This window comes from Mesoplodon mirus (assembly GCF_964341445.2).
Source record: "Mesoplodon mirus genome assembly, chromosome: 13".
Lineage (NCBI taxonomy): Eukaryota > Metazoa > Chordata > Mammalia > Artiodactyla > Ziphiidae > Mesoplodon > Mesoplodon mirus.
In genome coordinates, this window is record NC_138989.1 from 88924351 (window position 1) to 88938977 (window position 14627).

General features: G+C 58.0%; 2 protein-coding genes across 8 annotated transcripts in view; both read left to right on the plus strand.

Annotated features, from left to right (window-relative positions):
* Positions 1–14627, plus strand: part of CTDP1 (CTD phosphatase subunit 1) — a 46887-nt gene that overhangs the window by 11737 nt on the left and 20523 nt on the right. For 4 of the 7 annotated variants that reach the window (XM_082641741.1, XM_082641739.1, XM_082641735.1 and 1 more), the window contains exons 6-10: positions 1217–1307; positions 3212–3378; positions 4191–5177; positions 5408–5633; positions 6225–6428. In XM_082641741.1, the coding sequence (XP_082497867.1) occupies positions 1217–1307; positions 3212–3378; positions 4191–5177; positions 5408–5633; positions 6225–6428 (1675 nt within the window). The remainder of the gene's footprint in view (positions 1–1216; positions 1308–3211; positions 3379–4190; positions 5178–5407; positions 5634–6224; positions 6429–14627) is intronic. The other 3 variants (XM_082641737.1, XM_082641736.1, XM_082641738.1) reach the window with 3 other exon arrangements.
* On the plus strand, positions 10169–10881 carry LOC309815144 (uncharacterized protein). Its single transcript, XM_082641743.1, has 2 exons — positions 10169–10652; positions 10842–10881. The coding sequence occupies exons 1-2, from the start codon at positions 10293–10295 to the stop codon at positions 10866–10868; spliced, it is 387 nt and encodes a 128-aa protein (XP_082497869.1). The 5' UTR covers positions 10169–10292; the 3' UTR covers positions 10869–10881.

Genomic DNA, 14627 nt, shown 5'->3' on the forward strand with positions numbered 1-14627 from the left:
CCCCACGTAGCTCTGGGAGCTGCGAGGCCTTCGGGGGCACGTGGATTTGAGCTTAGTGGCCACAGTGCTTTTAGCTGGAAGGGGTCGGCTGATCGGCCGTGTCAGTCTGATCATTCGCAGATGACAAGCAGAGGCCAGATGTGGGGAGGCCTGACAGTGGTTTTGACAGTGATGGTTTTCGTAACTTCCTCTTCCTGTCGACTTTACTGTTTTCAGAAAATGTGTACTTTCGGTGTAACGAGGATAGGAACGCTTCCATTGGGGCAGAAACGTTAAGCGCTTTGCACGCTTTGCATTTATTGTAGAGGCTCTGATGCCTAGTGCTTTAGATTTAGCCGCTGAGAGGCTTCAGCGTTCATACCAGTTCTTCACATAGTAAAACGGTAGTGTGTGTTTCTCCTGCGAGATGGGCGTTGTCTGTCGATGAAGCACTGACGACTCAGTGACCTCGAGGCCCTGAGCACCGGGCGGCTGCCGCCTCGCTGCACGGGGGCCCTCAGGAGGGGCACACGGCTCCGCTCAGAGGAGGACCTCGGGCTGCAGGCCTAGTGACCAGTGACGCATCCGTCTCCGTCAGTAGTAGGAAACAGTAAGGCGTGGGTGTCAGACCTGCAGTGTCAAGGGTCCTGTCACAGAGGGAGGCAGCTCTGGGCGGGCCGTGTGGGAGAGGACGCACGTGAGGTTATGAAGGTGCCTCCTCGTCCGTGTAAAGAAAGGCTTGAGGAAGCACGGGTTGTCCTGTCACGGTGTGAGTTTAAGAGCGCTGCCCGAACACCCTGCCCTCCCCTTTGCTTCATGAACACGAAGGTCAGGGAGATGACAAAGCCAAACCAGCATTTGAACCCCTGTTTGGCGCCACTTCTCTGGCGATGGGCTCCTCCCTGATGCCGCCCCGAGTCCCCTGCAAGGTGGGCGGACGTGGTGAGTTCACGTGCTAATTACCCGCGGCTCTGAGCTTCCGGGGTAACGCTGATCTTTGTTCATCCCATCTGCTGTCCCAGCAAGATTCCAAGTGATGTGAGATTCAGTCAACATTTCCTGGACCAAAGCCCTTACCTGCGTTAAAATTAGAGGGAAGGAACTGTAAGAGGGTGACGGTCTCACCTGAAAGAGGAAAGTGCTTGATGCCGGTGCTCTGTGTCTGCACATCACCGCACGCAGGAAGGGACGTCAGTGCATCGCAGACACATGACCTTGTCCTGTTTTCTTTTCAAAGGCTTCTTAGATCCTGAGAAGAAGCTTTTTTCACATCGAATATTATCGAGGGACGAATGTATTGACCCGTTTTCCAAAACGGGGAACCTTAGGTAAGTACCTGGCTGTGCGCGTCGCTGAGGTCACCGTTCAGTTCCCGTTGTAAAGTCTGCATTTTGAGCATCAGGCCAATCGTTGTGTATTTATTCTCCCGGTTACCAGCATCCACTTTCTGGCACGTAGCAAGCCTGCTGTCTTCTAACCAGACCCCTCCCTTCCCTGCTCTGCTTGAATGTCCAGGCAGTGGTGGCTCCTGGGGCACTCGGGCCAGAGCCCGGGGCGACATGGGTGTCGGGGGAGGAGCGAGACCAGGGCCTGGGGGGTGCGTGGAGAGACAGTTTGGGCGGCCAAGCCCCCAGAGCCTCCCCAGAGGGCGAGGGCGCTGTTTGGCCTAGTCGGGAGTTTTAGGGGGTGTTGGCACCTCGGGTTTCTGTTTCCTTAAGACCTCGCGTGCTGTGCAGCGCACAGTCAGTCATCAGATCCTGAGTCGTGCTACCCTGCACTGGCGCTCGGCCCGTTTCCCCGTCCTTCCGTCCCCGTGTGCCCCTCCCCATCCGAGTCTGTGTGCTCTTACACCAGGGCTCCCTCCCACCCCACCCCCCGAGGGCTGATTTATACTCTTGGGAATTTCCTGCTCACTCTGTACAAGGAATTTCCCCATTTCTACCCAGAAAGGTAGCCTCCCCCCACTATGATCCTATATCAGATATAACTTTCTTCATGGCTGTTGATTCCTAAGACTTGGACAGTAACAGCTGTGGCCTCAGCGGCCTTTAGGCTGGTGTTGGCCACCCTTAGCTAACATTCCATGTTTCAGGTTTAGGGTATCCACACGGACTGAGACCTGTTCACGTCCATGGGATACAAGGAGAGACTCAGAGTACTTGTTTCAGAAACAGTTCTCAGGTTGACTGGTTAGGCGACCGAATGAGCAGATACGAGGACGAAGGAAACTGAGGGAGGGTGTGATGACCTGTCCTGTTCGGGGGACACCTGCCCGAGGCTGAGCGTGTCGGAGGACGGGCTCCACGGCAGCTCCAGGGCGGCGCTGGGCTCCGCTCCCCGGTCTCGAGTTGGTGTGGTGTTCACCTCCCTCATCTGGACTTAAATGTGCTAAAGGCATTAACTGTGTAAGTCAGTTTAGCCACCGCTTATGTTTTGCCTATGGAAAACAGACTCACCAAAGACAATTCTGGACACGTGAACGTTTTTTTCTGACTACCTATAGCCTTTAGTATCAGCTAGAAAACCTGAACAGTGACATGCATTTCTCCTGGGTTTGTTTCTCGATCCTAGAAAACAGGCAGGAAGCACTCATCCTTCTGAATTTTGCATCCTTGCGCCTGTCTGTCTGAATCTCAGTGTTGTGGGCAGAAATCAAGTGAAAAGACCACAGAGCAGGCCTGTGTCCATAAGGTGGCTTTTTGGACCCTGTTAACATTCTTCCTCCACCCGTACATCCTCATAGCTTTGGGGGATACAACAGTCACTTTCTGGACTTGGCATCGTGTAGGTGCCCCAGCCGAGATTTGAGTGAGGCCTTGCCCTCCTGCCTGTAACTGATAGCTCTCACCTGGCACAGGCCGATTACATTTGTTTGTACATAACGCCGTGTTGGGATGCGGCCAGGCCCACTGGTCCGTGCCGGCTTCCCCAGGTGAGGGTTTTCCGTGGCCCCAAACAGTGAACCCTTCACTCTCCAGCCCTTTGAAGAATCTGTCATGACCCCTGCCTTGAGGGGTGTCAGGCACTGGAGAAAAGTGTGACTATCTTAGTATAACTTCCTCTGGAAACTTTTTTGAATGCGAGCGAAACAGAAGCCCCTCAGCGCGGCTTGCGTGTGGTTCTGATTAGCACGCTCCCTGCTGGTTTCAAGTACAAGGTGACCTTGACACCCCAGTGGTGACGGCCTTTTGTACATTGTGCTATAGTAGTTGCGATGCGTCTTTACCTGTAGAAACCTCTTTCCTTGTGGGGACTCCATGGTTTGCATCATCGATGACCGAGAAGACGTGTGGAAGTTTGCCCCCAACCTGATAACTGTGAAGAAATACGCGTACTTCCAGGGCATAGGCGACATCAATGCCCCGTCCGGGTCCCGGGAGCCCCAGGCGAGGAGGAGAGGTGGGTGGCCCCTCCTGGCTGTCAGATAGCGTCAGCTCTGTCCTGTCTCTGCTGTGGCTGCTGTTAATTCAGGATTCAGTTTGGTGTGGGTCATTTATTTATATTTCAGTAGTCATAGAGATTGTGTTGGGTTTATTTATATTATGCTGGAAGACGTGGTATTATATGGAGTTTGGGTTTTTTTTGTTTTCTTTTACTAGTACCAGCCTAAACATTTTTCCCGTTGAGTAAAGATTAAAGAATACTCTTTGGGCTTCCCTGGTGGCGCAGTGGTTGAGAGTCCGCCTGCCGATGCAGGGGGCACGGGGGTGGTTGGTGCCGGGCCCCAGCCCAGAGCCTGCGGGGAACCTCCCAGGCGAGCTGGAACCCAGAGTCTGAAAAAAATTTTAAGTTTTGGTTTAAAGTGTTTCTGATTCTCTTTAGCTTTTAAATAATCCATTTTGAGGCATACAGTTATTGCTGTTGTCACTAAAGTAGAACTCTGAGGTGCAGGCAGGGGAGTGAGACCCCAGGGCACCCTCGGGGGCGAGGCTGCACAGCACAGCTCGAGCTGGGCCCGATCTGACCACAGCCTGGGAACCAAGCACGTTCTGGGCATCTCGTACCACTGTGGAACCCAGAACGAGGTGACTGGGTGAGGCCCGCAAACCTGAGATACTCACCCTCCAGCCCTTCCTGGCTGAGGGTGCCGCTCCCTGGCCAGAGGTGGCTCCAGCCAGCAGCTGGGGGCAGGTGGATGGAGTTTGCTTCCACAGGGGGTTTCCTCTTAAATGTTAGGTAACGGTGACCTTGTCTCTCATGCACACGTGCAGTCAGTCCTTCTCCTAAAGGTGCCGACGCCACGGAGCAGCCTCTGTCCGTCAAGGATCCCGAGGAAGGAAGGCAGGTGTCTGGGGTCGAGCAGAGCAACGGCCTCGGGAAGCCCACGCGGGAGCTCAACGGGGGCGCGGGCCCTCGGGGGGTCTGGCCCTGTCCCGCGCAGGAGGAGGAGAGGGGCGCCCGGCCCACCGCCCGCGTCCCCTCGGCTGACGGCCGGGGGCCCCTGGCAGGCACCCAGCAGCACGGGCGGACGCCTCCAGAGAAGAGGCCTGTGCGGGGTCCGGTGGGCCCTGACCCGGACCCAGATATCCCCAGTGACAGCGGGAGCAGCAGCGAGTCCGAGGGCCGGCCATCCCCCGTCCCCTCTGACGGGGAGAGTGGGGAGAAGAGGACCCGGATAAAGCCTCCGGCCACCCGCCATGCTGGGGACATTGCGGCACAGGGCGTCCCCCCGGGCGCCAGTCCGTGCGTGGAGCCCGGGCCCGGTGTCCAGGCGGCCGTGCAGGGGGAGGGTGAGCGGGACGGCCTCTGCGGGCTGGGCGGCGGCTGTGCCGACAGGAGGGAGGCCGAGACGGAGTCCCAGAACAGCGAGCAGTCGGGCATCACGGTGGGTGAGTCCCTGGACCAGAGCGCGGAGGAGGAGGAGGAGGAGGAGGAAGACGCCGACGCCGACGACCACCTGGTCCACCTGGAGGAGATCCTCGCCCGCGTGCACGCCACGTACTATGCCAGGTACGACCGCTTTCTCCGCGGAGAGACCCAGGAGGCCCCCGACATCCGGAAGATTGTCCCCGAGCTACGCAGCAGGGTGCTGGCCGACGTCGCAATCATCTTCAGCGGGCTGCACCCCACGAACTTCCCCATCGAGAAGACGCGGGAGCACTACCACGCCACGGCCCTGGGGGCCAGGATCCTCACCCAGCTGGTGCTGGACCCCGACAACCCCGACCGGGCCACCCACCTGATCGCCGCGCGGGCCGGTGAGTCACGCCCTCCTCCCCCCGGCCCCGGCCGCCTCTGGGTGGGGCTCCTGCCCCCGGCTCCCCCTCAGAACCGGCTGCCACCACGGTCCGCGCTGCGGGGGCACCCAGGTGTCACAGCTCCCCGAGGCCCCGGGCTCAAGGCTTTGGGGTGGGTGCCGATGTAGAGAAATGGGGCCCTTCAGGAGCCGTCACACGGCGGGTCCCGCTCTGAGGGCTGTTCCCTCCAGGGCCCCTGCTGTCCCCGCCGCCCCAAGCCCTGACGGCAGACCAGTGGCCCGCGGCGGCTCCGAGCAGAGTGCATGTGCCCGCAGGCACGGAGAAGGTGCGCCAGGCCCAGGATTCCGGGCAGCTGCACGTGGTCAACCCCGACTGGCTGTGGAGCTGCCTGGAGCGCTGGGACAAGGTGGAGGAGCGGCTGTTCCCACTGCGCGGTGACCAGGCCAAATCCCAGAGGTGGGCACCCGCTGGGGGGTGGTTGGTGGCCCAGAGGGAGGGTCCGCGCTGGAGCCCATGCGGCTGCTGCTCCCCCTCGGGAGACGCCGCCTGTCCCCGCCGCCCCCGCCGAGCAGACTGTCGCAAAGAGCACCTCTGACCCATGTCACCTGGAGGAGAAGCGGAGGTGCTTCTCGTGAGACACAAGTCAGCCTTAAGCGGCGAATCCTAGTTTGCGGCTGTTTCTTTCACAGCTGGGACGTGGTCCCATCGAGTCACAGGGTCTTTACAGAGTCCAGCGTGGAGGGAGGGGGTGGCCAGGACGAGGGATGGGTGCGGAGGGCCCGTGGGTGGAGCCAGGCGGCGTGGACGGCGCACCGGCTCTGTCAGAGCGGTGGGGTGCTGTGTTTAGAGGTGAAGCCGAAAACAGTGTCAGAGAGCGGTGCAGCCCGCGCTCTCCAAGGGGCCTTGTGTCCGCAGCCGAGGTCGAGCCCCAGGCTTAACGGAGAACCACGACTTCACGTGCGGATTCACAGTCCCGGCGGGAGGGAGGCGCGGGGGGTCTGGATCTGTTTCAGCCCCTCCTCACCGCCCTCGTTCTCGTCCCCCCAGGGAGGACGGCCCGGCCGCCTTTCCCGACAGGCAGGGCCTGCTTCCGACCACCCTGTTTCATCCAACACCCGTGCATCCCAAGGCCCCGCCTGGCCCTGAAGTTCGGATCTACGACGCCAGCACGGGCAAGCTCATCCGTAAGGGTGCTGCGGGCCCCGGGCCCCCCGGCTCCCTGCCGGTGCACGCGGAGCTCTCCTCCTTCAGGTACGCGCGCCCCGCACGCAAAGGTGTCCTCGCAGGGCTTAGCCGGCAGGCAGCGGAGTGGGGTGCCTGTGGAGTCGGGCCGGGGGCACAGGCCTCACCCATGCCCGCGTCGGGCCTTTGTGCATTTTCTTCTGTCCTGTCTCGGGTCCCGGGACTGGGGCAGACGAGTCCGTGGCTTAGCCTGGACCTGCACACGCTCCACCTTTGCTCGGTGCCAAGGGGTGGCCTCAGGCAGCTGGACCTGACCCTCCTGCCTTGCCCTTCGGGCCCGTCCCCGCTGCCACCCCCAGAAGGGCCAGTTGGGAGCGGCTCTGCTCTGTAGCCCCGGCCCTCAGGTCACAGGTCACACTGAGGGCCCTGGTGGCCGTGGCAGTTGGTAAGTAGCAAGATAGAGAGAGACCCAGGTCGGGGAGGAAGGCACTGCCCTGAGGGAACGTGGCCAGTGGTTTCCACACGTGTCTCCACGAGTGTCTGTTTCCTTTCTGCATGTTGACTGGAAATCAGCTGAGTTGGGGACCTTACAGAGCATCCTGTAAACACCTTAGAACTCTGAGACGTAAATGAGGGACCTGAAGCTTTGTTTTTGAAGAGTGGCCACTGCTTTGAAATGCTTGTGCTTCTGCTGAACGCACGTGGCCTTGCTTCCGGGTCCCCTCCTTTCTGGCCCCGAGCCCATCCTGAGAGCCACCCTTGCTGTTAGCGGCCCATGTGTGGCGGTGGATTTCTCCTGCTCTGGCGGCCTGGCCAGCCTGCACTGACCGCATGGCTCCACCAGAGTGCCCTTTACAGTGGGCAGTGACTCACCCGATTCCCTACCCTCTGGCCTTTCTCTGGCCTCAGCAACAGACCGCAGGGGCCAACACGAGCCCGGTTGACGCCAGCAGAGTGGATGTGGGCGAGGGGCCCCGGGAGGCCAGCGGGGTGTCCGTTGACCCTGCGGCCGGGCTCCGGATGTGGACAGATGCCCGGGGTTTAGACCAGTTTCAGTTGGGCTATTGGTTGGTGGATTATTTTGTTCTAAAAGCATCGTCGCTGATTAAGCTCTGATTTTCTTCCGACAACACGATATTTAATTACTTAAGAAGATGCATTATGATCGCTTTGTGCTGCTTATACTCCCATGGAGTTCCTTTCCAGAAGCAGGATTACTAGGTTAAAGATCGTGGATGTCCTTGACTTTAATAAATGGGGGCAGTTATTTGTTACTTTGCCAAAGATCTGTGGGGATTCGTGTCCGCCCGGCAGGACCGGCCCCTCCCTCTCCTCCCTCCTCTATCTGTCTCAAGGCGCACGGCCGCCCTCTCTCTCCAGTGAGTCTCCGGCTGCCGAGCGGCGTGAGGCTCGCCTCTGCACATGTTGATTAGTCCCCTGGATCTCATTTCAGTGGACTGGCTTTTTATACCCTTAATTGACCCCTTTTTCCTTACTGGGTTTTGGAAGCTTTGTCACTGTCCCTTCTGGGAAACGTTTGCTGTAAGGTAGGCGATGCCACCACTTGGATGCAGGAGGAGACGCCTGGCTGGCTCCGGGTCCCATGGTTGTTACCGAGCTATGCTGGTTCTTCATCCTCATTTGAATACGTGGGTTGCTGGGATTTTTTCTTTATAGTGAATGTTTATGGCCCAAATGATTATAATTGCCATTTCACTGTCAGATCCTTCTTGACGTAGAGCCGATGCTTGGGCATCCTCTGTCGCCAGAGCAGCAGCTAAGCGGGTTGCTGGTTGAGTAGAGGTCATGCTGAAGCACGTGATGGACTTGGCCCGTGCTTGCAGAGGATGCGCCGTCAGCGCAGAGGTGCTTCAGTATTTAGAGCAACTCACACGTGTCATCCTACAAACAGTTTGAGTTTTGTTTGGTAGCTCTGTATTTTACTGTCCAGAAGAATCTCACAGGTGGCTTGTTTCTCTAAACCTAGCCTGTCACGCATGCCTTGAACTCCTCACGTGTGTAGGCCTGGGGTTGTTAAGGATGTCCCGCTTGTCACCACCTGGTGTGTTTGTCGTGCGTTCGTCCTGACTCTGAGCTGTTCGTGTTGAGATCACCCCAATTTCTGAGGTCCCTCTACGTGAAAGTAAGCCCGATGGGTGTGCGGGACACACCTTGAGAGGGACCCAGCCCAGGCAGGACGTGGGCCCAGGGTCTGCAGCAAGCACAGGGCTCCCGAGGCAGACACGGCCAGGCCTCAAGGACAGGGTAAGGGTTAGCGGAGATTTTAAGAGAACTTCCAGCGAGGTTACATCAGAGGCCGCCAGACACCCTGAGTTAGAGCGTGAGGCACGTGCTCAGAGGGAGGCCGACATCGCGGCGTGAGGGACACGCAGCCCTGGAGCCGCTGGGGGACGGGCGGGGACCTGCGTGAGCTCAGGACGCCGGGCCCTGCGGAGCCAGGACAGGCAGTGGGGCGGGGGTAGCTGCATTCCACGTGCTCCCGGGAGGAGACGCGGGGCCAGCAGGTGGTGGCCAGGCTGGGCGGCAGTGCCGGCTGCTGCTTCTCACATCTTCAACCAGCAGAAGGTTTAGACGTGGTGGTCCAGTGCTGCACTGAGCCTGCCCGCCCGCTCATGCTTGAGGGCTGTGGACAGCACGGCGCAGCAGCTCCCGGCAGCGTCCACTGAGGACCGGCTCTGGCTCGGGAGTCCACCCCAGAGTGAGCACGGGCTTGAGATCAGCACCCTCCAGGGGAGGGTTTCTGGTCCTGGCGACGTGGCGCTGCTCGGATTGGATTAACCCTCCTGCGGAAGGGAACCAGAAGGCTGCGTAGAACGTGTTGCACGGCCACTTGAAGGTATCAGCCAGCATCCGGCACAGTTGGTCCCCAAGGGCCCCGTCCTGTGTGACTGGTGGGCAAAGCCGAGCCTGAGGCAGTGCTTCCCCGGCTCTGAGACGAGGTGGGGGTTCGAGGCCATCGGAACAGATCTCGGAGGGGAGAGTAGACGGGGAGCCCAGGGGCCCTGGAGTCCCAGGCCGTACAGGCTCCTGGGATCTTAGGAGCCTTCAGAGAACGGTGACTACCCTGTCAATAAGGCGAAAGAAAGGACAGGCGTTAAAACAGGCGAAAAGGTGGAGAATCTCAACAGAGGATTGCAGCCTTTGAAAATAATCTAATGGCTGTTCTAGAACTGAAAAACACAAAGCCTAAAATTAAACGGAAGACGGCCCATGGAAAATATGCAGACTGGGTGCACAAAGGAAGGAATGGGACAGGGGAGACAAGGGGACCCGCGAGACCCCAGAGGAGAGGAGGGGTGGGTGGGCAGGTCAGCGTGGAAGTTCCCCAGCCCACAGGGAACAAGCACTCACATCCCGGAGCTCGGCGTCCACAGGCCAGTTGATGGAGGAAAGCAGAACACATCACCTTCTTAAAACCAGACAGAAAGCCTGTTTGAGGTATCTGTTACACGATGCTATATATGTTATATAATGTCAATTAGCGCTAATATCAGCGGTATATCGATATTATATCATACTCTTAAGTGATTTTATAATTGTACCCTGCTATGTTACGTGTAACTACATAGCTGGTTTTTACCTCTTAAACTTTAACGTTTCTATATAGCAAAAGAATTAAAGCAAGCTGTTGTTTGACTGTCACGAGTATGTTAGGGCTAATAAATTAATGGAAAATAAGGTCACCTAAGTAAGAGAAGATAGGCCTTGAGCACGGCTCTGGCCGTGCACGTGTGGGTGGAACTGGGAGGGACCGGGACCCCTGTGTGCGGGCGTCCAGAGAGCAGGGCGGGCACCAGGACGAGGCGGGGCTGGCCGCCCGTGGCCCTCCTGCAGCGGCCGCGCCTTCCCCGGGTTGGGAGGCTCTGTCCGTCGGGCTTCGGAGGCCTGGTTATATTTTAAGCAACGGAAAACATGGCTGTTGGTGGCATCCTGGGAGGAAGCGGTGACACCAGGTTCAGGGAAGCCACTGCTCTGACAAGGGGCCCGGGCTGGCGGCCGCCGTCATGGACCGAGGGGAGCGCAGGGAAGACTCGCGCCGAGACAAAGCCCGTGTGTGTTCGGGGCCCCGGCTGCCCGTGCGGCGAGGGCGGGGCGATGCCCGGGGTGGCTGCTTCACCTGACCGGGCTCGGGAAGGTGTCCCAAGAAGGCTGGCTGCGCCTGACGCGAGGGCACCCACGGTGAGCTGGCCGCCCACCCGGAGCGCCTCCCGACTGGACTCGGGACCTGCAGGCAGCGGAAACGCCGAGGGCTCGGACGCGGTGCTGGGTGAGGTACAGTTGATGGGAAGGTGTCTTGAGGCCCCTCCGAGCGTCCAGCCCTGCGCTTTGCGGGGGGCTGGGACCCCGCCCTTCTGGCTCGTGGAGGAGGGTGTATAAACAGTGGGGGGAGGTGGGCGGTGACGGGCATCTCCGCGAGCAGCTCCTTCAGGAAGTGCGCCCTGATGCTTCCTTGTTTCCCAGGTCACATCCGTGTGGCCACTGTCGTGATCGGACACAGAGGCCTGAGAGCAGCAGGTGGGTGCAAGGTGCCCATGCCCCAGTGCGGGTGCCCCTGCCCAGTAGGGGTGGACCTGGGAGGGGACGGGCCTGCGATGAGTCTGGGGTTTCCAACGTGGATGAGAGGAGTGATGACACAGCCACAGAGATGAGAGCATTTCCGGTTTTCAGGAGGAGGTTCTGTGGTGTTCTTCGTTTGGCTCAGTCAATTTCTGGCCTTTAGCAGAGTTGACAAGCCTCCCTAGGCTGCCTGGCGATGGTCGCTGCCTAGATTCGCTTAGATGGGCATCACCTGGAGTAAAACGACGCTATGGTCCCCGACACTTGAGATGAGGGAACAGAACACAACGGATGGGCCCTACCAGCAGCAACCTGGGCCCCTCTTCAGAGAGTCACGTTTCACTGTGGTCTCGCTGGTTGTGTGGTCGTGTTTCTGTTCCAGGGGGTGGTCTGTAGATTTGTAATTTGAGTCAGAAGCACACCGACAGGAAAGATCTGTGCGTTAAAATGGCACAGAAGTGCAATTTTACAGTAACAGTTAACGTAATTTCAAGCATCACGAAGTCAGTAGTGTCCTGAGCTTTACCTGAGCTGCTCCTGGTTTTAGAATCTGCTTTCTTACCATTGAAAATAAAAGCACACATTGATTTATTTCTCTGATATGTGAAGAACAAAAGCACATTGTCTTAAACTGTTCGGAATGTTTAAAAATTAGGTACAAAACTGGTTTTCCGATGATTAAGCCTCGGTGGAAGACGGGCAGCGGGCTTGGGACGTCTCCGAGGAGAAGGAGTGTTAAGTGCCGTCTGAGCACAGACCCGAGGGTGCGGGGAGAGTGCGTCTTCACCGTACGACACTAATAACAGGCGACAGGTCACCACATACTTGTTCTCAGATGTGCAGATGTACGTGAACAGCGGTAATTCAGTTTCAAGTGACATCACAGTGTTCCAGCTCTGCCCAGCTTTTCTATGGAAAATACACGCGTCGGGCTGCAGTTTATTCTAGTGACTTGACTTTTGAGGAAGTTTGTGCTTGTTTGAACTTGGAGGTGTGAATTTCACCAAAATATTAAATGTTTTGGTAATTACCAGACTGCCTAGGTGCACAGAAGAGCGTTAGTGTGACTCACGAAGCCTGCTGCCCGTGCTGTAGGCCGCACCCAGACCAGTGCCTGGTCCTGAGGACGACGGACCACGGCGGGAGACCGGATGCGCTTTCTGGATGATCTTTGTCGCGCTCAGTATACTCTTTCTCGCCTTGCTTGTATGTATGGGAAACTGCATGTTCTCCTGAAGTTGAGGAATGTTGGTACAGCTTGTTGACGGTTCTGCGTTCAGAACTGATGAAAGGACCAGTTTGTATAAGAAAAAAGCACAACTCTGAGGGGACGGGCACCGAGCAGGCCCTTCCTTCCCGCTTAGCTGGCGGCAGGGCGCACCCAGCCCCGTCTGTGCCTCATCCATCCATCCACACGGCCGCGCCCTTGAGCCCTGGGCCCCCGGCCCTGCACCGGCCACCCCGCTGGGCCGGTCGGCCCTTTGCTGGTCCTGCTTCTTGGAGTGGCCCCTCACCCACCGTGTGCAGAGGGCAGGAGCAGGGGCCCCCTCCCCCAAGGGTGGCGTCTCAGCGGTGTTCTGAGCCTGGAACCCCACAGACCCTATTGCGACAGGGCACCTGGAGCTGTCAGTCGTTACATTGTTGCCAGTGCTCATCTGGGAGTTGTAAGGCTCTCTAGTTCCTGCTTTGCTATTCTGGTTCTGGGCTAGGGTGCTGGCCCTCCGTGGGGCTTGGAGTCAGAGGTCCCTGGGGAACGTGGGGTGGAGCTCCCCCTCACGGGATTTCTGCACGAGGAATGCTGTCAGGGTGTGGACTGTGGAGCTGAGAGCAGTTGCTGGGCTCTGTCCGTCCCAGGCGGCTTCAGTTCAGAGCCCCCCTGAGCTAGGGCCCTGCAACAGGCGTGGCTCCAAGGGGGTCACTGAGCCCAAACTGGGCTTCCCTCAGGCGACGACCTCAGGGGTGTGTCTGAGGGTGAGAGGTGCAGGGGGGGGGCAGCACCCTTCGCGGACACAGCGGGCCGCGAGGGGCCCCGGGCTTCCTGGCATCGTGCACCGAAATGCATCTCCCTGCACGGACAGCCACTGAAATTCCGAATTCCTTTTCATTTACCCATTGTTTGTTGTGTGCTATAAGTTGTTAACGTTTTGTTTTCTTAAGTAAAGGTTTTATTTTGAGACAATCATAGACTCACAGACAGTTGTCAGAAATAACAGCGATCCCAGGGACCGTTAACCCGCTTCCCCCATTGGCGTCATCTCACAGAACCGGCTGTAGGGTGCAGCCAGTCTCGAGCTGGGACGCCGACCCTGGCCTGGTCCAGACGTAGCATCCATCCCCCCCAGGGCCCCCCGGCCCACCTCCAGCCCTCCCAGCCCCACCCCCAAGCCTAACCCGGCCACCACTGGCCCGTCTCTGTCCCTGTACTCCCGTCAGCCCGAGAACACGGAGTAAGTGGAGTCACGCGGCGTGCAGCTCCACTCAGCACAGTTCCCTGGAGATTCTGCCCCGATGTGGCCGTGTCCGCTGCTGAGGAGTGTTTCGTGGTCAGAGGTACCATGGCTTCTGTGGCCTTCACCCGCCTCAGGCCATCTGGGGTGTGTCCAGCTCTGGAATGTTACTGATACGGCCGCTGCGGTTGTAAACGTCTGTGTACGTCTCTGTTTCTCCTGAATCGGTGCCCAGGAGTGGGACTGCTGAGTTGTACAGTGAGTGTGTTTAGTCTTACAAGAAGCCATCCGTTTTTTTCTGCAGTGGTGGTACCTTTTACGTCCCCACCAGCGGGTGGGGGACATTGTTTCTCTGCATCTGGTGCCCCCGCTTCCACTTGAGCCGCCCTGAGGGTGTGGGACGTGTGGTTTCATGCTCACCCTTTCTCACGGCCCTTTGCCTCTGTGGAGTCTCCTCAGCGAGATGTCCCGTCGCCTGCCCGTGCGTTCGAGGCCCTTAGGGTGTCTCGGGTCCTTGTCCTTCGTCAGTTGCGAGCCTTGTGGAAGCTTCTCGTGCTCTGGGGATGCCTTCCACCCTCGTAACAGAGTCGTTGGCAGAACAGACGTTTCTCATTTGGGGGAGGTTCTCTGACTGGTTGTCTTTGCGTGAGTCATGCTTCGGTGTCAACTCTGTGGACCCTGCCTGGCCTGGATCCTGGTAGTTTCACGTATTGTATTTAAGTCCGTGGTCCGTTTCGAGTGAGTTTTGGCCTAACGTGAGAGGTTTGAGGGTGGGGCCGTTTGTGGGCAAGGCCCTCTTTCCTCCGTGGGCTTGTTCTGCACCTTTGTTGGACTCAGGACCGTATTCCTGTGGGTCCGTTCCTGGGTCCTGTGTCTCTTCCAGTGGTTGGTGGGCATCTTCGCCTTTTTCTTAGTCTGAGGGTGAAAATGTTGAGCCTCTCACCGTCACATGTGCTGTCGGCTGCGAGTTTCTGTAGCTGCTCCTCCTTGGATTCCTGTCTTCCCTGTGTTTCACCGTGAATGGGTGTTGAATTTCTTCATCGCTTTATCTGTGTTGACCTCAAGCTCACGCAGTTTTTCTTCTTTGGCCTGTTACTTGAGTCGCATTTCGCTTGTAACTGGAGTAGCATTTCTCTCACTGCTTTCAAAATTTTTTTTCCTTGTTTTGAATTGCAAATTTGATGGTTATGTGTCTTAATATGGATGTGGGTATTTATCCTGTTGTGGATTCACTTAAGAGTCT